The sequence below is a fragment of the Carica papaya genome, chromosome 5, assembly GCF_054855325.1.
Source record: "Carica papaya isolate Zhongbai chromosome 5, ASM5485532v1, whole genome shotgun sequence".
Lineage (NCBI taxonomy): Eukaryota > Viridiplantae > Streptophyta > Magnoliopsida > Brassicales > Caricaceae > Carica > Carica papaya.
In genome coordinates this window covers 4,680,114-4,706,863 of record NC_142313.1, presented here as the reverse complement: position 1 = coordinate 4,706,863, position 26,750 = coordinate 4,680,114, and the positions used below count along the sequence as shown (strand labels likewise).

Here is a 26,750-nt window from a genome sequence, read left to right as displayed (position 1 = left end):
TTCAAAAATATCATATGAATCCAAATTTTCACTCATTTTTTCCAAAATTATTTTCAATTTCATTCTCAATCTATTTTTTCTATAATTCCACATTAAATTAAAATTTATTAATTTTAAAAATAGATTTTTATATATTTTTTTAATGTTAAAATTAATCCTGCCCCAAATTCTGGATCCAGATATTACAATAATTGCATCATTTTCGAATGATATTTAGTTCTAATTTTCTGTTACTTTTTATTTTTAAAAAATATACTGAATTCAATAAAAAAATTAGTAAATTAACTTCCATATCAAAATTTCGTACCAAAAGAAAATAAAGATTTTTTTTTTAATGCAGATGATTATCTTAATTAAAAAAATAATTACTTTGTAATGAAATTTTAGGATTTAGTCTAAACATGTTAATCTCCGGTCAGTTTTCTTGTTTTAGAATCTATCCCAATTAATTTTGATGATAAACTACAATAAAATTATATATATATATATATAATAAAGATAAATAACTTTCCAATAAATTAAGAGATTATATGCATAATCAAATTATATAGGTCACGAAAATAATCCATTTATACAAAATCAAATTATATACACTTTGTTAGTGTTAAATACATATCTGGCCCATTTTTCCACACTAAATAATTCTAAAAAGATATTCTCTTACATTAATTTGATTCATTCAGTATATATACATATATTTTAAACTATATATTTTTTAAACGAAATGAATTGTTTTTTTTTAATTAATGCATAATCCACATATTAAGCTCTAAAACTCAGATAATTGAAAATAAATCTTTTTATATTATTGTACGTAAAATTTTGTTTAAGAAAACTAGTATATGTATACTCTGGTTGTTAATTTGTTGTCGATAAATGCTATTAAACATATTGATTATGAAAATTATTAGCTCATTATGCAAAATATTATTATAATATATTTAACGATGCAAAATAAATTGTTTCATACTGAAGCTTAAATATTAAATGAAAAATATAAAAATAGAGGATTAAATTTTCTTAATTAGAATATAAAAAAAATAAGCTTATAGAAGTAGCAGCCCAATTGTACGGACTTTTTGGTCCTCGAACAGCCCATATTGTTAATGGCCTGTCCTCCTTCAACCTGTGACTGAGATTCTTGTGGGGTTTGGGGGTGTCAAAAATTTTCTGCTCTTGGTTGCCGGCTTTACATAAATTATTGATTTATAGAGTATTCTATAATCTAGTTTTCTGATACTTTGCCCCGTATTTAATGGCGAAACCGGTTTCACGGCCATTTAGTTTGTGACATTTAGGCTTTCTGTAAGATTTTGATGTATAAAACCTAACTGGGGGTGCTAGGCATGAGATCTTGCATTGGATGGCGTCGTTTACTCTTTCTTACTCCTTTAGTTTTTATTGTTCTTCATCTATTATCTGGTAAATTTCCTACTGAATAATGCTTGTCAATGATTTAGTTGTTTTCCTTTTGAATTTTCACTGTTTCCTTGTTAAGCTCGCGAGAATTTTTTGCGTGTTTTCAGTATCGGAATTGCACAGATATGCAAGTAGAGATGATCTGCCTAATAAACGCAACAAAAAATTCGATCATCTGGTTATTGGACCTGCTGCTGGACAAGGCTTGCCGAATCGGCTGCAATGCCAAGGTTTCTGCCTTCTCCTTTAACTGAGTGATTACAATTCCAAGAATTTTGTAGGTCGCATTTTCCATTTCTGTATAGTAGATGCTCTGTTATAGTGCATTTCTTCATTTCGTGATTATACTTTATACCGTTGTTCTCCTGTATCCATTTTCTCCGTTTCCATGTTGAACAAAATCCATCCAGGGGCGATGATGCTAAGCCTCACAAGCTGTTGTTATGAGGCACGAGAGAATCGATAGATGTGAAAATGATATTGCACCAGATACCCACTTGTGCAGATTTCCCTATTACTGGTGATGGGGGTATAAATGAGGGTGCCTTTCTATATTTATTTAGCCTTTTCCTTCAACAGTTGCCTTGATAGTTGGAAGCTCGAATATGCATTTGCCCTATTGACTCTTTAAAACAACGGCATCCTTGACATAAGTTGTGTCTTGCAGGCTGGCTGTTTATTAGCATTGGATATAGATAAAGCCTTTTGTATTTTTCACTATATTATTTGTCCATAAATTATAATATTTGCTGCTGGTAACTTCATACTACTGTATGCTTATGTAAATATAGAATATTCTAAGATGTCTAAAAGTGACTTAATACTTGTTGAGTGAAGGTGGTGTCTTTGTTCTTATTTCTGTGTCTATTGCAGGTACCAAAGCTCTCAACAAAACTCACTTGCCCTCTTCTAATTTATCCTATAAGGGAGATAGTGTAGCCTTCGTCACGGTCTTCACCGTTTATAACACTTCGCTTGATAGTCATCCTGATGGTAGATCTGTGAACTTGATTAAGGTTGGGAATGCTTCATACAGTAAGACAGAGAGGTCGATGGCCATTTTGAATGTCTTCATTAACTTCATTCAGGTTACTACTCAGTGTGCCCTATGCAGTTCACTTATTTAGTATCTATGAAATGTAATCTTGAAAACACAATAAACTCTGTAGCTTTAGAATGGAAATATATGTATGTGTGTATGTGCAAATTTTGCTTTATCTTGAACGACACATTAATATATTCTTAATATATAGGTATTCAGAAAATTGAATCTGGAAATGACTTTCTTCTGGACTTAATTGAATGTAGTGTAAAAGTAATCTGGAAATGACTTTATTGAGTAACTCTTGCAAAAATTGCAAATTTTCAGAAATCAATGCCTCAAAGCAACGTTATCATATTAACTGATCCGGCATCAGATCTCTCAATTCGCAGAAACAGGGTGACTGTAATGCCCATTAAGGGTGAATATTCACGAGACAAGTTGATGCTTCAGAGAATCAGGTCTTACATTGTAAGAGCAAATCGCATTAATAGGTAGAAAACTTTTATGGTTCAATTATAACTATGTAGTCTATGTTGCTTCGTCCACACACATTCTTTTCCCCATCAAAACTCTGTTCTCAAATTTTTTGTTTCACTTCCCCTTACCTCTTATTTCCTCTTTTGCCTGTAGAATTCTAGATTTGATCTGGTTTTGCATCTTGTTCGTCCATTTCCACTGCTGGAATTTAGATGCAATTGTCCTTTTGCCTTCATATTGAAATTGATGATTCCTGACTTCCTTGCACTTTTTCCATTTCCAAGTGAAACTATCGTCATACTGAATTATGTTTCGTCAGTTAAATAAATTTGAGAAATTTTATGATATTATATTGTTGTACAAATCAGTGTTATTATATTTCTATTAAATAAAAAAAAAATTAACTCTGCTTTTGTTAAATAATCATGTTAAGATGAAGCTTCGGATGAAGCTTTCTTGAGATGAATCATATCTTTCTTAAATTATAGTTGTGGACCTTTCTTGAGATGTTAAGATGAATCATATTTTGTTAAATTATATTTGCAGACCTTTCTTGAGATGAAGCTTGAGGAGCACTCTAAAAGGCAGGAGCATATAACCAATTATATTTTCAGCGACTCAGATATATCCGTGGTTGATGACCTGGGACAGATATTTTACAAATATCCGAATTTTCATTTGGCTCTCACCTTCAGGAACAACAAAGATCAACCTCTAAATTCAGGATTTATAGCAATAAGGGGCACGCCTGACGGAATTTTAAGGTGTGTAGTTTTCCTTTTTGTGTCATTCATGTTTGTGCTGTGTGTTTTAGTTTTGTTTCTGAGTAGATATGAGGAACAATCTTAAAGAGACCGGTTCTTTGTGGAAAAAGTTATCGATAGAGGCCAATAACTGGATAAAGTATAATGATCTTTAAATGTAGGATTCTTTAACACTAACCTTAATCGATTAATAGATCAGTTGGCGCAGGAGAAAGGATTGAGGGGAGACATGTTTGCTGCCTGTCTTTTGATTATCTTGTGACCATACTAACATGAAATTTTGCTACTGGTAAATGGAATTGGCTGAAGGGCAAAGAATTTTCTTCAAGAAGTATTAAGAGCTTACACTTCCAAGTACATGACAGCTTCCCGTATGCTTGGAGATCAGTTAGCTCTTACCTGGGTTGTCAAGTCCAATCCTTCTTTTGATGGAAAGAGATTTACTAAGCCAGAGCCCTTCCTAGATGAAATTGCTGGTGCTTCAGTGCTGTTTTTACCATGTGCAAAATATAACTGGACACCCCCTGAGGGTGCAGGCCAGTTTCATGGGATGCCCTTGGATGTTAAGGTACACTTGGATATCTGAAGTGCCTCATAATAGTGCTGATGACAATTTGGAATTCTCTTTTAATGGATGAGATTACTTCTGATCTGGTGACATGTTCGACAAGTTAGTCTGGACTTTTCATTTATATCAATTTTTTGTTTGCACTTGAGTGCAGGTTGTTCATTTTAAGGGATCAAGGAAACGCCTAATGCTTGAGTCCTGGAATTTCTTCAACTCTACTTCCAACATTTCAGATATGTTGTGCCTAATTTTAAAGAGTGGAAGAACAAAATATGATTTCTGAATACGGGATATAGCTCAGCAAGCACCGTATACACTCCCAAGTATGTTCTTGATTCATTTTAAAGGAACAAGGTGGAGAGAAATTTCTCTGATTCGACGAGCTTAGCCTGCTCTAATTGAAGTTGATTGATATGAAAGCTCATGCGCCCACCTTTTGATACAAGTTGGATACATCTGGTGGAAGTAGGAAGATAGAGATGAATGAATTCATGTAATTTGATTACTTTGAACAATATAGAGGATTCTGACCGGATCTCTTAATGCTACGAATCAACATTCGGTCTGTTTTTTTTTTTTTGTTTTTTTCCTTTTCTTTTTTCAATTAACTCTTACTTGTCCATGAGTTCAGTTCAGGTTCAATTAACTCTTGCATGATCTCAAGGGAAATTGTTATAGGACGTTTTAACACTTGACTTCACATGGGTTTTCATGTTGTGTCCTTCATTATTTTCATTAAAAGAGATTTACCAAAAGGCAGAGAAAGACACGCCAAAGTAGAAATTGCCGGAGATTCAATGTTACTTTTATCAATTGATATGTATATATAACTCCGACTCTTCTCGTAAATCACAAGGCTGGTCAAGGGAGCTTGTAATGGGAAACTAGAGTCAATGATCTGCCATACATATAGATAAAGATGGCCACATTTGCCAATATAAACTATAGGTCTCTACCAGCTGAGCTTGGATTTTGCTGAATAATAATGTAAAAGCAAAAACAATGGTGAAATTAAGCTTTTACTTTTATCTTCTCTATTCAGAACAAGGCAACACCTGCCAATCTGATCATGCCTCCTCACTAAGTTCCACTATCTAACCTCCATACTCCGGAGCCATGCAGTAAAACCAGGGCAAATATTTTAGATAGTGCAGAATTTCAGATTCAAATGTCAAGTCTCAAGATCATGTAAATAGAAAATTTACATGGTTTGATCAAGATGATCTACCTGCAAAAGGGATGAATCCGGATTCTCCATGAAAAAGTTTAAAAAATTACCATACATTTCTCTCCACCTCTCAAACTCTAGCCTCAATTCACCCAATCTAACAAAGTAGCAAAAGAAAATTAGTTATGAAGATAATTTTACATCAAAATATTCTAGTTATTAGTATCTAATCTTGCATGTCAAGATCCACTATGACATGGGATAAAACAAAGGCAAGTAAACCATGGGCATAAAACACAAAGCCTTCACAAGTAACATCTACTGCAATCCATCCAAAGCAAAAATGAAAAACAAAGCCAAATTACCGTGTGCTTTTTTAATGAAATTGCACACAAGTAATACACGTCCATCCATTAGCATATATGCTCTACCAGTCATGTATTCTACAATGCCGAGAGTACAACAATTATACTCCAAAGATTACATCTTGGAAGCAAGCAACCCAGAGAAACAATGTCCATCAATGGACACCATCTTCCTCAATTATATTGTATCATCAAAAAGATATGAGAAAAAGAAACAATAATTGGGCCATCCAAACAGAAATGCTTAAGGAAAAAATAACCATTCACATGAATCACAGTGAACATTAGGATTCCTACCACAACAATTGAAAGAATGTATATCACCCGGAAGCCTTATTGCCATTGGAATAGAAACTTAGGTACCAGCGGACAAATTTCTTCAGTCCGGTCTGCAAATCCGTGGTGGGTTTATAACCAAGCTCCCTCTGAGCATAGCTAATATTAGCATGAGTAAACTGAACATCTCCATTTCTAGGCAACTTCATAATATTCCTCTTTGCCTTAACTTTCAGTAGCCTTTCCAAGATTGACACAAGCTCATTAACCGGCACAGGGGAAGTATTACCTAAATTGAACACCCTTAATTGAGCTGGCCTTTTCTTCTTCCCCCCACTCCCAGTACTCTTCTCTGCAGTATCTAATGAAGCCAGACACCCCTTCACAATGTCATCAATGTATGTAAAGTCCCTAGCCACAGTCCCATGGTTAGCTGCCTCAAATATTGGTATTGCTTTCCCATCAAGAATATCCCTTGTGAAGAAGAAATACGCCATGTCTGGCCTCCCCCAAGGACCATAAACAGTGAAGAACCTCAACCCAGTAAGGGAAAGCCCGTAGATATGATTATAAGTATGTGCAATTTCCTCACCAGCCTTTTTAGTAGCAGCATATAAACTAGCAGGCTGATCAGTTCTGTCCTTTTCAGAGAAAGGTACCTTGGTATTAAGCCCGTAAACCGAGCTTGAAGATGCCCAGACGATTGCAGGTTGTGGGTTGACATCTTTGCAAACCTCAAGCAAATTGACAAGACCAGCAATGTTACTATGAACATAAGAGAGAGGATTTTCCATGGCGTACCTCACGCCAGCTTGAGCAGCCAAATGCATCACATGGGTAAATTGCACAACCTCAAAAAGCTTCCTCAACAAGGCGGCGTCATTGATATCTCCTTCAACGATGAAGACTCCAGTGCGCTCCAAAAGCGCTTGGCGAGCTCGCTTCAGTGACTGGTCGTAGTAATCATTAAAGTTATCGATCCCAAGAACACCGTCTCCTCGGCGTTTAAGGGCGGATGAAACATGAGTACCCACGAACCCGGCGGCTCCGGTGACGAGGACAGATATACCATTACGGGAGCGGATGCGGGCGGAGGACCTGATCCTTTTTTCCCAGGAGGATCCTCCCCAGTAATAGTTGCGGAGAGAGCGGCGAGAGGGATCGGAAGGGAGGGGATTAGAGGAAGGAGATCGAAAGAAGAAGATCAAGATCAGACCCAAGAAGATAACCGACCAGAATGTGAGTTTAGCGAGAGAAGAATGCCACCTCAATCGGTTTAAGTAGGGGGATTTGTCCATCTTGAACTTGCCGGGAGTTGAAGGAATGTGGTCGAGATGAGACATTTGCTTCAGCTGGGACATTTCTCTGGAGAGTGACGGAAACTGAACGGATTTGGTTTCTCGATTATTAATGTTTCTAGGAAGAATCTAGCTCAGCACGTTAGGGTTAGGGCTTGAAGAAATGGGTACTGATTTCTTCCTGGTTTCCAACTCTTGTCTGATAGTTGTGTGGTGTTGCTGATCTTTAAGATAAGAAAAAGTGCTCTCTGAACTTTCACCTCCCCGCAGACATGGGAATCCTCTTGTTTCTTGGAGAGCTGAGTTGATGTTGACCGTCTCTCCTTTGATCTGTAAAGCTTCAAAATTGAAAGAAACTAAAATCAAGATTTGATTTTACTGAGAAATGAGTACATGGGAGGGAGAGAGAAATTGTAAAATTGGGCAATGAGGGAGATGAAATCAGAAATCAGAAAGAAGAGTAAAAAAGACAGTTAATTAATCATCTAATTGACTTGTTTTGAAAAATCAAATCAAATGCAGGTGAAGGTGGGCTGTAAAGATTACATCTTTAGATTTATAGCAACACGGGGAGCTAAATCTTCCATGAGCAGACACAATTCTTGATTGGTTTTCCTCCCCTAATTTTGGGGCCTGCAAATAGAAATCAGGCTCCTTTATTTAGGGTTAGGGATTTGAGGCAGATCAATCCTAGTCTCCACACCATTAAAATGAAAAGCTGGCAGATATTTGTGGGGATTTGAAACATCAGGTTGACTCATTAGCTTGAGACTCTTAATGATGATTAGGGATAAATTAAACCTAAATTTTCTATAATCAGATTATTATTATTATAGCATTTAGGCTTAATTTTGACTCTACAAGTACAAATGTACGACTCCTTTCAATTACTTGAGATTATGATGGGATAAAGAAATTTATTATTATTATTATTTTTCTATCAAATGAATTTTTTGAAAAAAAAAAAAAAACACATTAAAATAAATAAGATTTTATTAATGGAATAACTCAAAATTACAAAAGGATAAAAACAAAGAAAATAAATTTACCATTTTGTATATCGATATATATATATATACACATATATATACATACAGTTTTCTAAAATTTATTTGATAAAATAATCCATATTTTTAAACGCATCCAATTTAATTAAATAACTTGCATTAATAAGCACATTTCCCACGTGTTAATAATTATTCTGAATATTTAAAAATTTGCATATCTGGCTCCAGATCAAACCTCAACAAGTTGGTATTGGTGTGTGTGAGATTTGATGCTATGTACAAACATAATATATTCTATATATATATATATGTACGTATCTGCAGTATATATATATATATATATACACACACATGTTGATCAAGTTATAGAAGATGGTGATTATTAAGGAGTAACTCATCAATTTCATGTTCATAAATAGATTAATTTTGTTTTGCATTTTAAAAAAATATACATTCTTATTATTTTATGTAGATCACATAATAATTATTTGACCAACATTTAACTTATTAAAACAAAATTTATATCGCTTTTATCTAACTTGATTAATAATTTTATATCTATATATCATATAAAAATTTATAACTATACACATTATCCCAAAGGAAATCTATAGATTAGGGTAACCATCGTTGTGTGATGTGGGGTGCATAAAACTAGAATTAATTTTCAAAGAACCTAGAATATGTACACACACATATATATATATATATATATATATATATTACTTCATTTGAAATTTCATATTAAAGAAGAGTGATCTTGAAGAAATTACAAATTTTGAGACCCCATAAAATTTCTCATTTCCACCTTCACAACAACTTTTTATTTATTGAGACACTTACCCATATTAAATTTAATTATTTTTAATTTTTAGAATTAATTTTTGGATTGAAAATTGAATTTTCAGATAAAAGAAAAATAGTAATAATAATAAATACACCAATAGATACAAAGCTCTCTCCCATGTGATAATTTAATTTTAAAAGAAAAACGATAAAAAAAAAATAAATAAATAACTCAGCACCATGTGACGTGCATTTCCAATTACAATAACTCGCAACAGAATGTGTAATTATACAATTAATATTTAATCAATTTATTAATAAAAATATGAAAATACAAAATAATTCTCATTATTTAGATAAAATATTCATTAAATATATTTTCTATATTTTATAAAAAAAAAAAAAAAAAAAATTTAATTGAAGCCCAATTGGGTTCTCTATTCCATTCATGGGATAGCAATCAAAATTTACCCAAATGATATAACACTTACTAAAAAACCAATTGATAAAACACCCAACTTTGGCAAAGATAAAATAATCACCATCCATACAAGCCACAAGGCCAAACAAGTACAAGATAACCTACATTTTTACTTTTTTCTGCTGTGGAACTAAGCAAGCTCAGTTCCCATATTGATTCAATGCTTTGTCACTCTCTCAAGGACTTCAAAGTAGTCGGGGAAAGTTTTCCGAGTGCAACCGGGATCCTTGATGGTGACCGGAACATCAGCACAGGCAGCGAGAGAGAAAGCCATGGCCATTCGGTGATCATCATATGTGTCAATTGCTGCCACGTTGAGCTTCTCTGGCGGAGTGATCACACAGTAATCTGGTCCTTCTTTGACTGTTGCTCCTAGCTGGAAAAGTCGAAGCACAAGGCAAAATGTAAGCAAACAAAATAGATGGCTATCAAGTAATGAGTATAGCCAATGGAGTTTACCTTCCTCAGTTCTGTGCAAATTGCAATCATCCTTTCTGTCTCTTTCACTCTCCAACTTGCCACTGGATAATAGCAAGAAACAAGAAATTAGTTTGTAGTCATTTATGAAGAAGGATCAATCATGAGTATATCTGTCTACCTTTATTAATCACACATGTAAAGACCGAGTAGGAAAATGACATAATTTTAACAAGATGAGCATGAAAATTCAGCTTCAAAAGTTAAAAGACTTCTCAACCAGAAAAAGGGGGTCCCTGGCTTTTTTCTGAAAAGAATTCAATATTTAATATTGGGTTTCTCGCAAACAAAAAGGTCAGATTGTCGGAGAACAAATACACCCTTGCGCTGTTTGTTCCATAGGAATTATCAGTTTTAGACAAAAACAGTGCAACAAGACCCAAGATTCCTCATACCAAGTTGAATTAAGTGCCACTTTACGTCAGAGAAGAGCTAACGCATCCCATGCGGAATGACTATGCTCCCATTCACAATGAAAACCCTAATTGTAGTTTCATTCCTCATGTGGCAGTGGGTGCTCCAATCTTCCTACCTACTGTTCTATACAACAAAATATGAAAAACACTCAATCAAAACAAAGATTGAACTATACCATCTCTTATAGCAGTGGGACCATCAGCAAATAGTGCAACTACTGCAAGAGTCATAGCAACATCTGGCATTTTGTTCATGTTAACATCAATAGCCTTTAAGTGCTTCCTTCCATAAGCTTCCCTTGATGGTCCGGTGACAGTAACACTGTTTTCTGTCCAGGTAACTTTAGCACCCATTTTCTCAAGTACTGTGGCGAATTTTACATCTCCCTTAATCAAAAGAAAAAGCAAGTGAAAATGTGAGTTCCCTTTCATGCATTCATAAGACAGATAATAAATCAGAACCTTCCCATATACGTAAAAGGTAAAATCTAGAAATCACTTTCCCTCTAAACGAATACACACATTCGAAAGTCAATTTTAAATGTCATAGAAACACGTAGGCATCCTAGAGCAATTATAAATTAGTTATGAATTTTATCTAAAATAATAATAATAAATAAATTAGTTATGAATTTAAATATTGAATTGCAAATTCAGAAGAAGATACATTTGTGAGATTAATGAAATACCTGTAAACTATTTGTCCCACAACCTTCAACGGTGACAGTCCCACCAGTAACTGCAGCTCCAGCTAGGAAGTAGCTAGCACTCGAGGCATCGCCTTCGACATACGCCTTACCAGGGGACCTGAGATTTATCTCATTATTGTCTTCATACCAATTACGTAACCAGAATCCACAAAGTGGTATAAAAACATATAAAAGAAACCTACTTGTACTTTTGACCTCCATGGATCAAGAATCGATCCCAGCTATCATTATGCTCTACAGTGACTCCAAATCGTTCCATCAACTTTATAGTCATTTCAACATATGGAACAGATATCAATTTATCAATTATCTCAATTTCCACATCCCCAAGGGCTAGAGGAGCTGCCATGAGCAAAGCAGTCAAGTATTGACTACTAATTGATCCAGAAAGTTTCACCTGCAAGTGGAAACATGATAAAAGTGATTCAAGAAAAAGGAATCTAGCAATCATGAACCACAATCCTCCTTTATGATCTATATATACAGACTTCTTATAATTTCTGTTTGTGAAACACATACAACTAAATGGCACCTTAGTTATCCAACAATGAAGACAATTGTAAACTTCAAGAAGATTTGAAGCTTTTGCTACAAAGAAATTCCAGTGGCTAAAAAATCCTCAATTATTATGTAGGCTTAGATGGGATATCGGTGCAGCTGTGCATAACTGTAAAATAACTGGAAAATAGGGTTCTTTTTTTTTAGGTAAATATGAAACAAAAGCTCACTTATCCTAGTCATTTACGTGGCTTATGGCTGGATATATTAACATGATAAGTTCTGAAAAATTGAGAGGACTTACCACTTGGATATTCATACACATCTGATACAACCATCAAAGAAAAAAATTACATCCAGGAAAACTATCAATCTTACCTTTCCCCCGGGAAGTCCACCTTTTCCAATCACGCGAACAGGGGGACAATTTGTGCCATGGACACAATCAACACCAGCACCAAGCTGCTTAAGACCAACAACCAAGTCACCTATTGGTCTCTCCCTCATTCGGGGCACGCCATCAAGTATGTAGCTGAAATTAATCAGATGGTACAAAAATGTAAAATAACAAGAAACAGGAGATGCAAGATACGTGCGTATCAATTGAGAATAGAATCATTCCTTTCCAGAGTCAGGAATAAAAGCAATATAGGACAAACCTTGCATTACCCCCTGCAGCAGTGAGAGCTGCTGTCAATGGGCGCATTGCTGTTCCGGCATTTCCAAGGAAAAGTTCAATTTCCTTCCCTTCCTTACCTACAGGAAATAGACCACCACAACCTTCCACAGTTGCCTGTTTAATTGCACCGTCTTCTACCAAATGGAGCCCTAACGTCCTTAATGCAACAAGCATGTGATGCACATCATCGCTGTTCAACAAATTGTCAACCACAGTTGTTCCCTAAACAGAGAAAGGCAAAGAACAATAAACACAATTGCAGAAGAACATAAATTTTAAGTTTTAGACCAGATCATAAGTCTACCCCTAGTATAACTCTTTTCTATTCTTCTTTGTTGTTCCTTATATAATCCAAAACAAAAGATGACAAGTATGACCTATAACCAAAAAAGAAAAAAAAAAGGAATTTTTATTCTTAATCTGAATTACCAGCTAAACTTACATACGCAAGAAACTAAGTGCTAGCCACAGACAACGAAATTAAAATTTCAAACTTTTCAGAAAGATCAAGTTAATCTCGCAACAAATCAAAAACCAAATAGAAAACCCACCATTTAAAAAAGCAAAACTGTATAATCTCTCATTCAGCTACATTATCAAAACACCCAAAAAAACCCAATACAAGAGAATAGATTAAAGAATCATAAGATACCAACAAGCGAAAATCACACAAATACCTCAGATAGAGCAGCAAGAAGAAGAATCCGATTGGACAGGGACTTGGAACCCGGCAACTTAACCGTACCAGAGATTTCTCTGATGGGTTGCAGCACGATCTCCGATGCTCTCGAAGGCTTCTCCGCGGTCGCAACCGAAGCCATTACCCTGACCGGACTAATCCTGGCAGCACCGCCGACATTACAACTACTCGGCCTTTTCGATTTCTGCTTTAAACCCCATGAAGTTGAATACCTTTTTACCTGTGAAATCGAAGAAACAGAACAGATAGATTTGCGTTCATTTGGTGTTGATAGACGAGGGAAAACATGGGCGCTTTGAGCCCCATTACAGAATTTGCTAACTTGCGCCATTCTTGTTGCTCCTCTCACTCAAACTACGGCGAATAAAATTATTATTTTGAGAGGTTTGGTAAGATGTGTTCTTCTTCTTGTTGTTGTTGTGGTTGAATATTGTTTCTGTTTCGAGTTGATTGACGGGGTGTAGCGACTCACCCACCCACCCACCAAACTCCAAGCCTACCAGAACCAGTTGGGCGAGTTCAGTATTTATATCCCAAAAGTTGAAGCGCTGTGGAACTGTTGTACATTGTGCTGCGTGTAGTTGTACGTTGGATTTAATTGTAATTTTTGGGACAATTGAAAAGCCAAATTGGGGGTTGGTGGCATTTGAGGAGATGGGCAATTGCGCACGTTAAGCATTTTGCATTGCAGGGTCTGGTTTAATGTCTCTCTCACCTACCCAGACATAATCTTAGTCAGTAAATTCTGGTTTCCTATTCTTTTTTTGTCTTCAAAATGCCCTTTGAAAACTATAGTTCCTTTTTCTTTTTTCACTTTCCTATTATTTTAAACCAAAAAAAAAAAAAAAGAGAGAGAGAATTACTTTAATTTGTCCCACACAAAATCCATTTTGCTTGATAAAATTGTGGGTATAAGCAAATTTTGCAGACTAAATATTAAAGGGAAAATTGGGTAGGTGGGTTTGGTTTAGATTTTCATTTTTGAGGGAAAAGGGTGTATGTAAGTGGAGACATGTAGTTCTTGGTTGGTAAGAAATCAATAATACGAAGGTTATGATCTTTCTAGTTTATCTATTTTAATTTATATTAACTATGAATTATAACAAAATATTTAAAATTAAATTATAATAAATATTAAAGTTCTCATTTAATAATTTATTCTATTATTTTTGTTTGGCTGGATTGGAATATGCTCAGCAGGTTTGACTTTTGAAAACAACAATAGAAAGTTGCAAGTTACAGAAACTCGATCAACTGAAAATTCACATCCCAATTTTGAAGGGTTTTATTTTAGGGTTCTTGCAAAACCTTCATTACCTTCATCTTCTTCCTCCTACTCAAACTGAAAATCCAACGTCATGGAATGCCTTGGTAGAGCTTACCACCATAATCTACCCCACCATTTCTCCCTCCAAAACCACCTTCCCCCAAATCCACAATCTTTATTCTCCTACACGATGCCCTATTCGCCTTCTATCAAATCCTCACCACCCTCCAACCCGCCTCCCCCAATCTCCAATCCCACCTTTGTCATCCCCACCATAGCCATAGCTGCATCAGCATTGTTCTTCGGGCGGCTCAATCAAAATCCCCCCATTATCACCGCTTCTATCGATAAACAAGTGGAGCAAGAAGAAGAAGGCGCCGTCAAGGAGTTGCAATTGAAGCAGAAACCCAACAAAATCGAAGCCCTATACTACTACAAGGTAGAGCAAGGCACGATCGTCCGATTGATCGATGCGGATGGATCAGACGACTATGAGTTGTTGAAAGCACGGATTCGTCGTTCGAGCAAGTGGTTGGAATTTGCGAGAAGAGAGCTGGAAGGGGTGATAGAGAAAGACCCGATTCGCGTAACGGAGTATTCGAAGGTGGTGGATGAGTTGATTGATATATTGAGGATTATGGAAGTGAATGTGGAGAAATGGGAGAAGGAGAGGGATAAGGGTTATTTGAGCTTCTGTAATCGGTTGCTTGCCCGAGTGAGGAAACTGGAGAGCCAAATTCTTGATGCTTTGAGGAATATGCAGGAGGATGAAGAGGAAGATGATTAGACACCAAGTTTCTCTTTTCTGATTCTTAGGTGTTAGTTATGAAACTTAAGCTTTGAATAAATGGTTTTCTCTGTAAATCTACGGCGTTTAAGAATCAAACGCATAACAACAGAAACTTAATTGCTTCATGCATAACAACAGAAGATCATGGGAACAACTATGTTTGATCCAAGGAGGTTTTAAGTTTATTTTGAGACACATTATTACCATATTTTCTCCCACAGCAGTTCTACTGTTATTATGCCAGCCACTGTCAAAATCTTTGATGAAATTCAGAGCTACAATTGAAATTCTTGATTGTAAATGGAAACCAGACTTGCCCGAAGCAGAAGACGGGGATCCTGTTTCTTGGTTAAGGGTGTGCGGTACAAGTAGGGAGCTCAAGTGTTTGGCTTGTACGAATCCAAAAACTAATTATGGTTGTGTCATCTCATATACAAAAAGAGAATTATGGATTTTTCACCTGAAATATAAATTAATAAGATAACAAGTAAATGAAGAAGAAGGTTCCTCTTTAGGGAAAAAATGCAAAGGTGATGTAAAATAATAGAAGTGGCTCTGCAGGGGAGAAAGAATTGGAAAAGGATAAAAAAAAAAGGGCACTTAATGGGGTGAGAGAGGCTCGAACTCTCGACCTCAGGATCACTCTCTAGCTATGAGACCTACGCGCTAGCCAACTGCGCCACCACCCCATTTGTTGGAGGACTCATGAATAGCAAATAATAAAGTAGACCGGGGGTAATTAAAATACCCAAAAGTAAAAAATAAATTATAACTCCTAATTTTAAATTAAGTCAATTATAAAACCTACCTGAAATTTGGTAATATGTTTATTAACATTAAATACAAAACTTTTTATCTTACAAATTATTGAACAATTTATACCTTACTAAATATGAGTGTTAAAATTGCTAGCAATTATTTAAAAAATTACTATAATCATCTCGTATTTTAATAATGAGGTTATTATAATTGTTTAAATAATAAATATTTACTAAATAAATTAATAATTTAAGTATCCAAATTGTTTAAACATATCATTATCATTCGAGAATTTATTTAAATATAAATATCTGGTAATTAATATCTAAGTCAGTAGAGCAAGATAACTAATTCATCCATTATACTAACAATCAATAGCACCTAATTATAATAATTTTGTCTAATAAAATCACAGTAAATAATTCCATACCTTGTTAGGATAAGGTGTTCTTTTATTTGTTTAGAGGAAATGAGGCATGGCTTGGAGGGAGGGAGGGAGGGAGGGAGGGAGGAAGAAATTTAAAGAACGGTAAATCAAATTATTTCTTTATCCTTTTGCTTTTCGAGAAGCTAAGAGAATTTATTTGGTCAGTGTATAGTCAATGCTAAATTTTCAGATACCAACACTAACACTGCGATTAGGGTTTTGCTAAGCTGAAGTTACTATTTGGTTAGAGTTCTTATTTTACAGAAAGTTGTTAAATTTGAAAAGCTTCTCACCACCATATCAATCACACAAGAATATGCTAGGAATCAGCATGATTTTCTTATTAAATATGCTTAAATCATGAAAGAAATCGAGGTTGTAGAGACGGGTCCCAGAAAACTTCAACTGCATTTAAAGATACTAGGATGAGGGACTAATTTCAGAGAGAAAACAAACCTTGAGCGTATGTATATATATATATATGTTTGTTCGTATCTGCATATGTATACATATATGTATATGCATATGAGATGAGCCTCGGATTTACTAACCCTTCTGGCCCATGCTATCAAGGACACTTTTCCTGGGGAGATAGAAGACAATATGGATAGGTGGGTTAAGAACAGAGGCTTCAACAACCACATGCTCTGCTCATCTGCTTGTCAATATCTCAGAATTTCCCACTTTACACCCATAAAACTGGACCCTCAAAACATTTCTAAGCCTTCCTTTCTTGATTGGCTTCAAACCAATATCTAATCCTTTTCACTTTTCAAAACCCCTTTCCAACCACCCATCTATTCCCATTCATAATTTGCTACTAAATTTTGTGGTTGACAAAACAAACATTCGGCAATCCATCTTCGATTCTTCCGAATCTACCTATCTACTATCAGCTAATTACAATGATTTTAACCAACTATTTATAGACATGAAATAGTTTTTAAGGTAATTGACATCTTGACTATAAATTACCAACATTACCAGATCATACAAATATCATCACAACTACATAGCATTTTCCAGCAGTATCTATACTAACTTCAAATAAAGACAGCGGTGAAGAATGTCAGACTCCATGGAAGTAAACCACAAACAGTACAAAACTCGGATAGGCAAAAAGAGTTGTTTACATATGCATTAACATCCATAAAAAGCCTAATTCTCTTTCTCCCAATCTTTGCCACTCTGCTTAAGAATTATAAGAAGCAAAAGAAAATTAATCTTATCTTGCTTTTTATTGAAACAAATGAGACAATGGTGCAATACAGATCTCTTGCGATTGGCCTCTCGATTTGTAATCTCCGCCCTAAACCCAAATCAGCGTGTATCATGAAAAGCCTAGGAAATTTCTTTAGCTGCTGCAACAACAGCCTCTGCTGTAATCCCAAACTCTTTGTATATTTTGCCTGCTGGTGCACTAGCTCCAAACCGGTCAATGCCGATGGCCTTTCCTTTGCTTCCGACAACCTTCTCCCAACCGAATGTTGACCCAGCTTCAATGCTAACCCTAGCTGAAACAGCAGCTGGCAAAACACTTTCCTTGTAGGCATCTGATTGCTCATCAAAGAGCTCCCAAGAAACAAAGGATACAACTCTAACAGCCTTTCCTTCCTTTCGGAGTACCTCAGCAGCCTGAGCAGCAATTTCCAATTCAGAACCAGTTCCAATCAAAATTACATCAGGTTTGTTACCTGAAGAATTGTCAGAAATAATGTAGCCACCTTTCTCAACTCCCTCGATAGATGTTCCAGGAAGTTGAGCCAACTTTTGCCGGGACAGAGCGAGGATAGAAGGTCTCTTCCTGTTCTCGACAGCAACTTTGTATGCACCAGCTGTTTCATTTCCATCAGCTGGACGGAGCATCAAGATGTTAGGCATGGCACGGAAGCTTGCCAAGTGTTCAATTGGCTGGTGGGTTGGTCCATCCTCTCCAAGACCAATGGAATCGTGGGTCATAACATAGATAACACCAGCTTCACACAAGGCAGAAATCCTCATGGCAGCTCTCATGTAGTCAGTGAACACAAAGAAAGTAGCACAGTATGGAATCAGCCCAGGGCTGTGAAGAGCAATTCCATTGCAAATGGCTCCCATACCATGCTCCCTAACACCGAATCTAACATTACGCTCTTCGGGTGTGTCCTTTTGGAAGTCCCCAAACATTTTCAACAATGTCATGTTGGATGAAGCAAGATCAGCACTGCCACCAAGAAGACCTGGGAGAACCTTTGCAAGGGCATTAAGACATTGTTGAGATAGATTTCTGGTGGCATCAGCTGGGCTCTCTGGAGTGTATGTCTGAGAAATTGAAAACAGAAGGCATTAAAAGACAGTTCTTTCCGTGGGCACTAATAACGCATTGAATTACTAAACCTTTTCTGATATATTGTTAGGTGAAGCTAACAACATAAGACCTAGGAAAATGGTAATCTTTGCTGTTAAAAAGAAAGCATGAAACTTCTGAAATAAAATCAGGAATAAGAAGCAATGACAGCATAGAAAACTTCTTACTGGAAGTGCTTTCTCCCAGCCAGCAGGTAATTCACCCTTGATGATAGACTTCAGTTCTGCAGCTTCCTCCTTGTATTTCTTCTCGTACTCAGCAAACTTGGCATTCCATTCAGCTTCAAAAGAAGCACCCCCAGGCACGTGCCGACTCCAATGCCTGCAAAATGCCAAGTGAATTGTATATCAAATCAGCCATAATAGTAAAAAACTAGATTAAAAACCTAGTATTACATACTTTTTAACATCTTCAGGCACATGGAAAGGCTCATAGGGCCATCCAAGGTTATTCCTAGTAGCATCAACTTCCTTTTCACCAAGTGCACTCCCGTGGACGCTGTATGTGTTTGCCTTGTTTGGCGACCCATAACCAATAGTTGTTGTCACCTGCAAATTTGAGAAAAATCAGTAAAACTGAAATCCCAGCATTTTTGCCATGGTAAAGTATCAAAAGATACTTAAAGCCCAAAAAATGTTTAAGTACACAATGCTAACATAGAAGTTTCATGAATCTATTTTTCCCGGGAAATTATCTCTGACAATTAAATATGATCTACACATAGGGAGAGAAAGTAGCTAACCTTGATCAATGTAGGTTTGTCTTTGACAGCCTTTGCTTCCTTAATGGCAGCACGTATATCATCATAACCCGTGTTTCCATTCTTAACCCAGATAACATGCCAACCAAGACCCTCAAACCGCTTGTCCACACTCTCGGTAAAAGCAATCTCAGTGTCACCATCAATAGAAATATGGTTGTCATCATAAAAAGCAATAAGCTTCCCAAGTCCCCAATGCCCAGCCAAGGAACAAGCTTCATTTGCAATTCCCTCCATTTGACAACCATCTCCCAGGATAACGTATCTGATGGACAAAACATAATAAAAAAGGAAATACATTTTATATTCAATATTCCAATAGAGAAAAAGCTAAAGCTAGGGGTGCAAGGATATCAGTAATTACGTATAATGATCAACAATTTCACTGTCAGGTTTGTTAAATCTGGCAGCCAAATGCTTCTCTGCAAGTGCCAAACCAACAGCATTTGCAACACCTTGCCCAAGAGGACCTACATAAAAAGAGGAGCTACGTATAAATAATAGAGATTTATCACTTATACACTACAATTCCAGTAGATAACTAAAGACAGAGTAGCAACCAGTTGTAACTTCAACACCAGGAGTCTCAAAGTTCTCAGGGTGTCCAGGAGTCCTGCTACCCCACTGTCGGAATTCCTTCAAGTCTTCTTCCTAATTAATTATCCAAACCATAAATTTTCAGAAAATAATTCAAATTCCAATTACATGCAACTAGATCAATCTGAAATGATAAAACTTGAAAAGGAAAAAGAATAATTTTTTCATATCCAGGAAATGTTTAATAGGTGGGATGGCGAATTCTCGGAAAATAAATCTACCAATCTCAAAGGTTATGAGTTCAAGGCTGAAAAAAGATCAAAACAAATTAAGCAGACAAACAAAATGGTATATGTGTTCTTCACGACATGGTCGTCGCTAAACAATTCTCGCCATTTCTCAAATTCCAAACAAACCAGATCCGACTTTCAAAACTATTCAAACAAGAACCCACGGATCCAAAGCAAAGCTCCCAATACAACAAACCCAGAGGCAAACAGAAACTGGAAGCGAAACGCACCTTAACGCTATCATAGCCAGCAAGATGAAGCAGAGCATACTGCAACATACATCCGTGACCAGCGGACAAAACGAACCTGTCGCGATTGAACCAATAAGGATTCTTGGGGTTGTACTTCATGACTTCATCGTACAAGATATGACCCATTGGAGCACAGCCCATAGGCAGGCCGGGGTGACCCGACTTCGCCTTCTCGACAGCATCAACAGCCAAAAACCTAATCGTGTTGATCGATTTCTCCACCAGGGAAGCCTCAGTGGAGGTGTCAATGGTCTCTACTGCAGCTGCGCGTACCAAGTTGTGGGTGTTGTGGCGCGTGGGGAGGCGGCGACGGGAGGTGTTGGCACGTGAGGAGGAAGAAGGTGAGGATTTAAGACCCGAAAAGGACGGGACAGAAAGCGTGGAGAGGGAGACTCGGTAGTCCGTGGACTGAGTGGTGCAGTGGTGCGATAGACCTCGGACGAGGAGGGCCTGGGACAGGGTTACAGATGAAGTGGAAGCCATTGTTGTTGTTGTTGTTGTTGTTGTTTAGATTAAAGAGAGAAGGAGAAGAAGAGAGGAGAAGAGGGGGGTTGGTGGTTGGAGAAATCGACCCTCCCTGTAACTTTGGTATTGTGGGAAGCGAGTCCGGATTTGTTTGGTTTTATTTTGAGGAAGAAAGCCAACAACTCGCTCTCTATTGATCTTCTCGTCTCCGCAAAGGGACAGCCAATGCGAAATGACGGTTAGATTGAGAGAGAAGAGATCGCAACCGTTGACTGTGGGTAGCATTTGAAGATAGCCCTCTGCCTTTCATTTTTGATTCATTCTATTTTACCAAAACCTCCCCCATTATTATTACTTTTTTTTTTTTTATCCACGTTATCCTTTTCTTTACATATAAATTTTCCATTATTACTTTCCTTTTTATTTTTCCCCTCAAACCAACTTAAAATAAAATAAAAGCAATTTTTTTTAAAGAAAAAAAAAAGAAATGTAAGAATTATATATTTCTAATTGTACCATTCAAGAATTTATTCATAATTTTTAAAAAATGGATGATTAAACACATGTTTAACTTTATAGTTATGGATTAAATAATAAAACTTGACTTCATAAACAAGACAGAATTAATAAGAAAAAAATTATGGATGTTCTCAATTCCTTCCGGTGGTCCGGTTTGGCTTAATTAGCATAATTAATTATTCCGTTTTTTCCAAAAATTTAAAAATTAATTTGTGCGTACATTCGTAACAAATACAAAACCTAATCACCCCTTGCTATGTAATTTGTTTTAAAAAATTCATTTTAACAGATTATTAATTATTCCAATATTCTTGGTTGACGTAATTCTTCTTAAGGTCGTATTTTTTAAAAATATATATAGCGTCAAAAATCTGTTGATTGACGTTATATTTTTTATGATTATTTTGGTGGTAGCATTATATAAGCCAAGCTTATATAACCGCACAGCACATGACATCAGTGCTCGTCATGGCGGTAGGTTTGGGGGAGATGTAAAATTCCAGATTGCTTCAACTCGACAATTTAGTCAAACGTATTAACAAGTTGGCTACCAAATTAAAATAAAGGTTTTAAGTCTTTTCAGCCTTCAATTTTGAGAATCTTTTAACGAAAAACATTTCAGACGCCACAACACCTATTCTCTAAAACAAAACTATGAACTATTATTTTTTTTTTGTCCATAATTTATTGCTATATGAGCATGTAAAGTTTGAAACTTTAAGGTTCTAGTGTCCAAGAATTGTAAGAGTAAAATATCATAAAATAAAATTCAATGAGAACCTTTGAACACGTTCATATCCATGAGCTGAATAATCTATAATTACAGATCAGTCTATCAAATTATTTTTTGCAATTTTAGTTTGTTTAGAGTCTGGTCAAATCAAATCATTACTTCATATTTCCTTCCTCCAATAATGCAACTAAACTAATTAATTTATAGGTTCACATTCAATATGTTTGACCTGAAAACGTTTCAGGACTACATTAGACGTTCTGACATCACAACAAAACTGGCATAAGATCCAATGCAACTTAACTATAGAGCCAAAACTCAGACGTGGGATCCAATGCTTAGGCAGCAGATAGAGGATATATCAGCCCAAAAATCAGGTCCAAGGAAAATAGAATAACACTCACATAGGCCCATACCTTGGTTGGCGCAGTCCAGTGGCATGATGCCGTCGTCCACTTTACAGGACTCCCGTTTCGTGGTTTTGAGCCTCAGGTTATCCTTTGAGCTTCGACAAATTATGCATGTTAAAATTAATATGAAAAAATTAAACTAGGACTTGTACAGAAAGTAGAGTAATGCAGCAAAAAGTCTAAACCCATTAACACCAAAATTAAAGAAAAAAACTCATATAGGCTAGAGCTGAACTCTGGAAAGACTCCAGTCAAGCAACTGGTTATGTTATGGCTTCTCTATTGACACCAAGGGTGGTGAATGTATCATGTAACTGATCATTTCCCATTTCCAGACTGTATCAACTTTAGCAAACTTATCATTATTCTGAAGCTAAGAACAGAGATGACGATACTTCAATATGTAGGGTCACTTGGTTGGCGCAGAATCATCAAAGACATATTCCAAAGCTTACATCATTCTGACTCGTTTACAGTTTGAGACACAATTCCTGATCCCCCTACCAGTAACAGAATACGGGGCCGATGCTGATCGAAGGGAAGGTGACTTATCAACATAAGCATGGCGTTCGTTCCCATTCCAGTACAAAATAATCCGGTTGGTGCAAGAATGAGACCAGCTATCACCTGATTGTGGCAAGGGAAGTGTACAATGACATCTAATCAGGGTAATGGCAATAGGGCCAACAGAACCACATAACAAAACTGGAAGAAAGATATCGGGTTAAAACTAAATTTACCCAATGCAAGAGTTAGCTGGAAGGAACCTTCTGTATACTTGGTGGTTACCTGATTCAATAAAACAACCTGCAAAAAGAAGCAAAACAGATTAGTAAATTCTTAACCAAAATGTTGTACGGTAACATTAAGAATTCCAAATTACTGCATGACTGACTAAGCTAAAAATGTGTAGTAAACAACTCTATCCCAAGAATTTGCTTCATCTATCTGAGAACTAGTTTTCTAAATTTGTGGGTGAATTTCCTTTGTTTCGAAGAGGATGAAATAAAAAATAGAAAGATCAACTAAAAGAATTACGTCCATAGATTAAACAGACATCTAATTTGGAACCCTTAAAATGAAGTTTGTTGCAAGTTAAAAGTTTAAAATTAACTAAACTCTTACCGCCAAATTAAATTTTTTTGCAAGCTTCATCAACTTTAAAGCCATTCCACTAAGCACTCGAGTTCTAAGAGCCAAATCATCAAAGTCTTGACGGAAATGGAAAGTAATACTGTCAACAATAATGACTTTAACCTGTGAAATTCTGAACAATCAGTCTATTTCTGATTGCTTTTACTACAGGGAAAAAATCAGCATCACAGAATATGCAAACGCCACACTTGAGTTCATACAAAAAGAGATGTGTTCAATACGAGACAAGATGTAAAGGATACCAGGTGTAAGGATGTAAGTACGCTAATGAATAGTTCATTTGCTTTAAGGTCAGGAATAAACATGCATGAATGACATAAAGAAACAGCATTACAGGGAAAAAAAAAAAGAAAATCAGCATTAAAGAATATGCAAAAACACCACATTTGGGTTCATATAAAAAGATACGTGTTTAATACGAGACAAGGTGTAAAGGATACCAGGTGTAAGGATGCATGTACACTAATGAAAAGTTCATTTGCTTTAAGGTCAGGAATAAACATGACATGAATGCACGTAGAGAAACAGCATTACAGGAAAAAAAAAAATCAGCATTACAGAATACGCAAACATCACATTCGAGTTCATATAAAAAGAGATGTGTTCAATATGAGACAAGGTGTAAAGGATACCAGGTGTAAAGATGTATGTACGCTAATGAAAAGTTCATTTGCTTTAAGGCCAGGAATAAACATGACATGAATGCACGTAGAGAAATAGCATTACAGGAAAAAAAAAATCAGCATTACAGAATATGCAAATATCACATTCAGGTTCATATAAAAAGAGACGTATTCAATATGAGACAAGGTGTAAAAGATACCAGGTGTAAGGATGTATGTACACTAATGAAAAGTTCATTTGCTTTGAGGTTAGGAATAAACATGCATGAATGCACATAAAGAAACAGATCCAGGCACAAAAAGGGACTTCCTGAATGGAAATACTTCAGTTAAAATTTGGGACTGTGTTTGCCTACCACAATTTCCAGGTGAAAAAATTGAGAGTTGAGCATCTCATCAACATAAAAAGATTGGAGAAAAAGAATAAGAACATTTTAGATGTTAGTAGGCACATATTCTATAATTATACCCACATCTTTGTGCTCTGACACGAACTTGTCAAGGTGATTTATCAGGGCAATTTGCTCAGTGTAAGTGCAGACACGGAAATAAAATATGTTCTCCAGGAGATCCTTCGGTTTTATTTTAACTTGGCCTGCTCGAAGATCCTTATGTAAAAATTCATTATATTCTGACATGTCCTCAATGGAGGCTTCAGCAATTTGTATAGCACGTTCCACCATAAAGCTACCCTCCGTGTCTAGGTATCACACAGTTATCTCAAAGACTTAAAGCCCAAAGTTAAATCAGTAAATAGAAGAGTGCACGGAACCCAGAAAGAATATTTTGAATTAACCTATATATATTGCCTTTCCCCCAAGACCACCAAAATTATGTGGGATTTGAACATTGACTGCAAGTTGAATCCTGTAATTCCAAATACATAAATTAGTGTAGGAAAAAAGCAATGTGAGTAGAACTAGAAGAATAACAATTCATACCCCAGCTGTGTTTTACCAATGCCCGGTACACCACCTGTCTTACCAACCAAAAAAGGGAGGAAAAAAAAGAAACAACACCAAGATTTGCTAAATGAACTGTATATATCTACTTAATAAGTCAATCCAGTGGGGAAAAAAGGGGGAAATAATCTGACCAATTTCAGTAACTTCTCTACAATTTATTCCACCCCCCAATACATTATCTAGATCTGAGCAGGATGTGCTGATGCGTGCTAATAATTCCTCCTCATGAAGCATGTCCCAGGCATTCTGTGCCCCTGCATAAAATGAAAACATGAACATTCTTCTTTGTACAGGCCAAAAAAAACATCAAATAGAAGAAGATTTCCACATATAAGCATGTAACAGGTTTCAAAGCCTGGGTCCCAAAACTGGAAAAATTATGTCTACGTGTATGTCTATATATATACATATATATGTATAAATACCATTTATAACAGAACAATTTCCACGAGACAAGTCAGAGCCAGAACCCTGCGATGCAATCTTCAGAATATTTACTGCTTCATTCTCTGAAATTTTCGCTTCTGCTGAAGTGAAAAAATGTTATTATATCCTCTCAGAAAAGAGACAAAGGTTACTAGATCACCACAAGTGCATTGAAACCTCAAAATTTCAGCGATGAAGCTGACACTGATGCCACGCAATAAGATTTAATGTTATTGTAAATCAAATGTCATCCAACGAAGCGGATGATTTCATAAAATTACATGAATGGGATACCGGGTGTCAAAAAAACTATCTACACTTAGACAAAGAAACCGGCAAATTATTAACCACCACTTCGATGCTATTAAATTATCCTACAAAAGCAAATTCAAGACAACTTAACTACATTGCGCCTCTGCCGCAAAACAAAAGAACTCGACGATTAGGGTTTCGGTATTCATCCGGTCGAATTTTAGAGAATATATCATTTCCAAATAACTAGAGCCAAGGAGAACAGTTTAGACCTCAGGACAGCTAGCAGAAACAAACACATTGTACGTTTATGTATTCAGAAGCAGGAAACCATTATCAAATTAACGAGTATTATCGTATGGAATCCAATCAAATTACAGTGAAGTGAGGAGAGGAGTGAAGCAAAGTAAAGAAGAGAGCAAAATCCATCACCTCGAGCAAGTTGAGAGGAAGTGACGGAAGTAAGAGAGGAGAGAGAAGTATATCCCGCCGATATTAGCTTCCCTCTCTGAGATGCTGAAATTGGCAGCCTCCACACATCCATCTCCTGCACACAAGCACAGCTATTTGGCGCCTAAACTCGCTCATTGAAACTGTTTTATAGGCTGCAGAAATTTCAACGGTTCGGGTCAAATACACG

The 26,750-nt window shown here is 36.2% G+C and overlaps 6 protein-coding genes and 1 non-coding gene across 12 annotated transcripts; 2 read left to right on the top strand and 5 right to left on the bottom strand.

The window, feature by feature from the left end:
- The first annotated feature begins 1,101 nt into the window (after positions 1-1,101).
- LOC110819408 (polyphosphatidylinositol phosphatase) lies at positions 1,102-4,973 on the top strand. Of its 2 annotated transcripts, XM_022048577.2 has the most exons (7): positions 1,105-1,422; positions 1,527-1,649; positions 2,293-2,507; positions 2,789-2,932; positions 3,488-3,705; positions 4,015-4,273; positions 4,428-4,973. In XM_022048577.2, the coding sequence occupies exons 1-7, from the start codon at positions 1,347-1,349 to the stop codon at positions 4,554-4,556; spliced, it is 1,164 nt and encodes a 387-aa protein (XP_021904269.2). In that variant the 5' UTR covers positions 1,105-1,346; the 3' UTR covers positions 4,557-4,973. The 2 variants fall into 2 exon arrangements, with proteins under 2 accessions (XP_021904270.2, XP_021904269.2); XM_022048578.2 differs by lacking the exon at positions 2,789-2,932 and having other exon boundaries at positions 1,102-1,422.
- Positions 4,974-5,071: 98 nt separating this feature from the next.
- Positions 5,072-8,135, bottom strand: GAE4 (UDP-D-glucuronate 4-epimerase 4). 4 transcript variants are annotated; one of them, XR_015819029.1, is made up of 4 exons: positions 7,927-8,135; positions 6,104-7,718; positions 5,502-5,598; positions 5,072-5,367 (listed from the first exon to the last, which is right to left on the bottom strand). XR_015819029.1 is itself a non-coding variant. In XM_088219693.1 (3 exons), exon 2 carries the CDS (start codon positions 7,441-7,443, stop codon positions 6,127-6,129), a length of 1,317 nt encoding a protein of 438 aa, XP_088075819.1. In that variant the 5' UTR covers positions 7,444-7,718; positions 7,927-8,135; the 3' UTR covers positions 5,072-5,598; positions 6,104-6,126. The 4 variants fall into 4 exon arrangements, 3 of the variants coding, with proteins under 3 accessions (XP_088075819.1, XP_088075820.1, XP_021904466.2); XM_088219693.1 differs by having other exon boundaries at positions 5,072-5,598; XM_088219694.1 differs by lacking the exon at positions 5,502-5,598 and having other exon boundaries at positions 5,072-5,501.
- A 1,540-nt stretch (positions 8,136-9,675) lies between these two features.
- On the bottom strand, positions 9,676-13,608 carry LOC110819504 (RNA 3'-terminal phosphate cyclase/enolpyruvate transferase, alpha/beta). Its single transcript, XM_022048728.2, has 8 exons — positions 13,112-13,608; positions 12,415-12,656; positions 12,134-12,287; positions 11,440-11,654; positions 11,237-11,354; positions 10,724-10,934; positions 10,114-10,175; positions 9,676-10,030 (listed from the first exon to the last, which is right to left on the bottom strand). Exons 1-8 carry the CDS (start codon positions 13,463-13,465, stop codon positions 9,812-9,814), a joined length of 1,575 nt encoding a protein of 524 aa, XP_021904420.2. The 5' UTR covers positions 13,466-13,608; the 3' UTR covers positions 9,676-9,811.
- A 740-nt stretch (positions 13,609-14,348) lies between these two features.
- LOC110819495 (uncharacterized) lies at positions 14,349-15,397 on the top strand. The gene has a single exon (XM_022048717.2). The coding sequence runs from the start codon at positions 14,493-14,495 to the stop codon at positions 15,186-15,188; it is 696 nt and encodes a 231-aa protein (XP_021904409.2). The 5' UTR covers positions 14,349-14,492; the 3' UTR covers positions 15,189-15,397.
- Positions 15,398-15,795: 398 nt separating this feature from the next.
- Positions 15,796-15,880, bottom strand: TRNAM-CAU (transfer RNA methionine (anticodon CAU)). Its single transcript is given in 2 exon segments — positions 15,796-15,831; positions 15,843-15,880. It is a non-coding gene; the product is annotated as a tRNA-Met (tRNA).
- Positions 15,881-17,462: 1,582 nt separating this feature from the next.
- On the bottom strand, positions 17,463-21,196 carry LOC110819438 (Transketolase). Its single transcript, XM_022048621.2, has 7 exons — positions 20,542-21,196; positions 20,045-20,135; positions 19,849-19,954; positions 19,467-19,749; positions 19,124-19,272; positions 18,892-19,045; positions 17,463-18,678 (listed from the first exon to the last, which is right to left on the bottom strand). Exons 1-7 carry the CDS (start codon positions 21,043-21,045, stop codon positions 17,719-17,721), a joined length of 2,247 nt encoding a protein of 748 aa, XP_021904313.1. The 5' UTR covers positions 21,046-21,196; the 3' UTR covers positions 17,463-17,718.
- Positions 21,197-22,421: 1,225 nt separating this feature from the next.
- RAD51C (RAS associated with diabetes protein 51C) lies at positions 22,422-26,702 on the bottom strand. 2 transcript variants are annotated; one of them, XM_022048657.2, is made up of 9 exons: positions 26,543-26,702; positions 25,858-25,956; positions 25,564-25,686; positions 25,409-25,442; positions 25,264-25,334; positions 24,941-25,167; positions 23,815-23,946; positions 23,430-23,496; positions 22,422-23,316 (listed from the first exon to the last, which is right to left on the bottom strand). In XM_022048657.2, the coding sequence occupies exons 1-9, from the start codon at positions 26,652-26,654 to the stop codon at positions 23,141-23,143; spliced, it is 1,041 nt and encodes a 346-aa protein (XP_021904349.1). In that variant the 5' UTR covers positions 26,655-26,702; the 3' UTR covers positions 22,422-23,140. The 2 variants fall into 2 exon arrangements, with proteins under 2 accessions (XP_021904349.1, XP_021904348.1); XM_022048656.2 differs by having other exon boundaries at positions 25,858-25,959; positions 26,543-26,700.
- Between the last annotated feature and the right edge of the window lie 48 nt (positions 26,703-26,750).

Bases quoted from the DNA above. Each gene is read 5' to 3' on its own strand.
- RAD51C (XM_022048656.2), bottom strand. From the start codon at position 26,654: ATGGATGTGTGGAGGCTGCCAATTTCAGCATCTCAGAGAGGGAAGCTA. The intron at 25,443-25,563 runs GTCAGATTATTT...TTGGTAAGACAG, and splicing joins TAGAGAAGTTACTGAAATTG to GTGGTGTACCGGGCATTGGT. The intron at 23,317-23,429 runs GTAAATTTAGTT...TGCCACAATCAG, and splicing joins CCAGCTAACTCTTGCATTGG to GTGATAGCTGGTCTCATTCT.
- LOC110819438 (XM_022048621.2), bottom strand. From the start codon at position 21,045: ATGGCTTCCACTTCATCTGTAACCCTGTCCCAGGCCCTCCTCGTCCGA. The intron at 20,136-20,541 runs GTGCGTTTCGCT...ATAATTAATTAG, and splicing joins CTGGCTATGATAGCGTTAAG to GAAGAAGACTTGAAGGAATT. The intron at 19,273-19,466 runs GTTAGCTACTTT...TCAAATTTGCAG, and splicing joins ACAAACCTACATTGATCAAG to GTGACAACAACTATTGGTTA.
- LOC110819495 (XM_022048717.2), top strand. From the start codon at position 14,493: ATGGAATGCCTTGGTAGAGCTTACCACCATAATCTACCCCACCATTTC.
- LOC110819408 (XM_022048577.2), top strand. From the start codon at position 1,347: ATGAGATCTTGCATTGGATGGCGTCGTTTACTCTTTCTTACTCCTTTA. The intron at 2,933-3,487 runs GTAAGAGCAAAT...TTATATTTGCAG, and splicing joins AGAGAATCAGGTCTTACATT to ACCTTTCTTGAGATGAAGCT. The intron at 3,706-4,014 runs GTGTGTAGTTTT...AATTGGCTGAAG, and splicing joins ACGCCTGACGGAATTTTAAG to GGCAAAGAATTTTCTTCAAG.
- GAE4 (XM_088219693.1), bottom strand. From the start codon at position 7,443: ATGTCCCAGCTGAAGCAAATGTCTCATCTCGACCACATTCCTTCAACT.
- LOC110819504 (XM_022048728.2), bottom strand. From the start codon at position 13,465: ATGGCGCAAGTTAGCAAATTCTGTAATGGGGCTCAAAGCGCCCATGTT. The intron at 12,288-12,414 runs GTTTGTCCTATA...GATTAATTTCAG, and splicing joins GCTGCAGGGGGTAATGCAAG to CTACATACTTGATGGCGTGC. The intron at 10,176-10,723 runs GTATAGTTCAAT...GCTATTATCCAG, and splicing joins TCCCACTGCTATAAGAGATG to TGGCAAGTTGGAGAGTGAAA.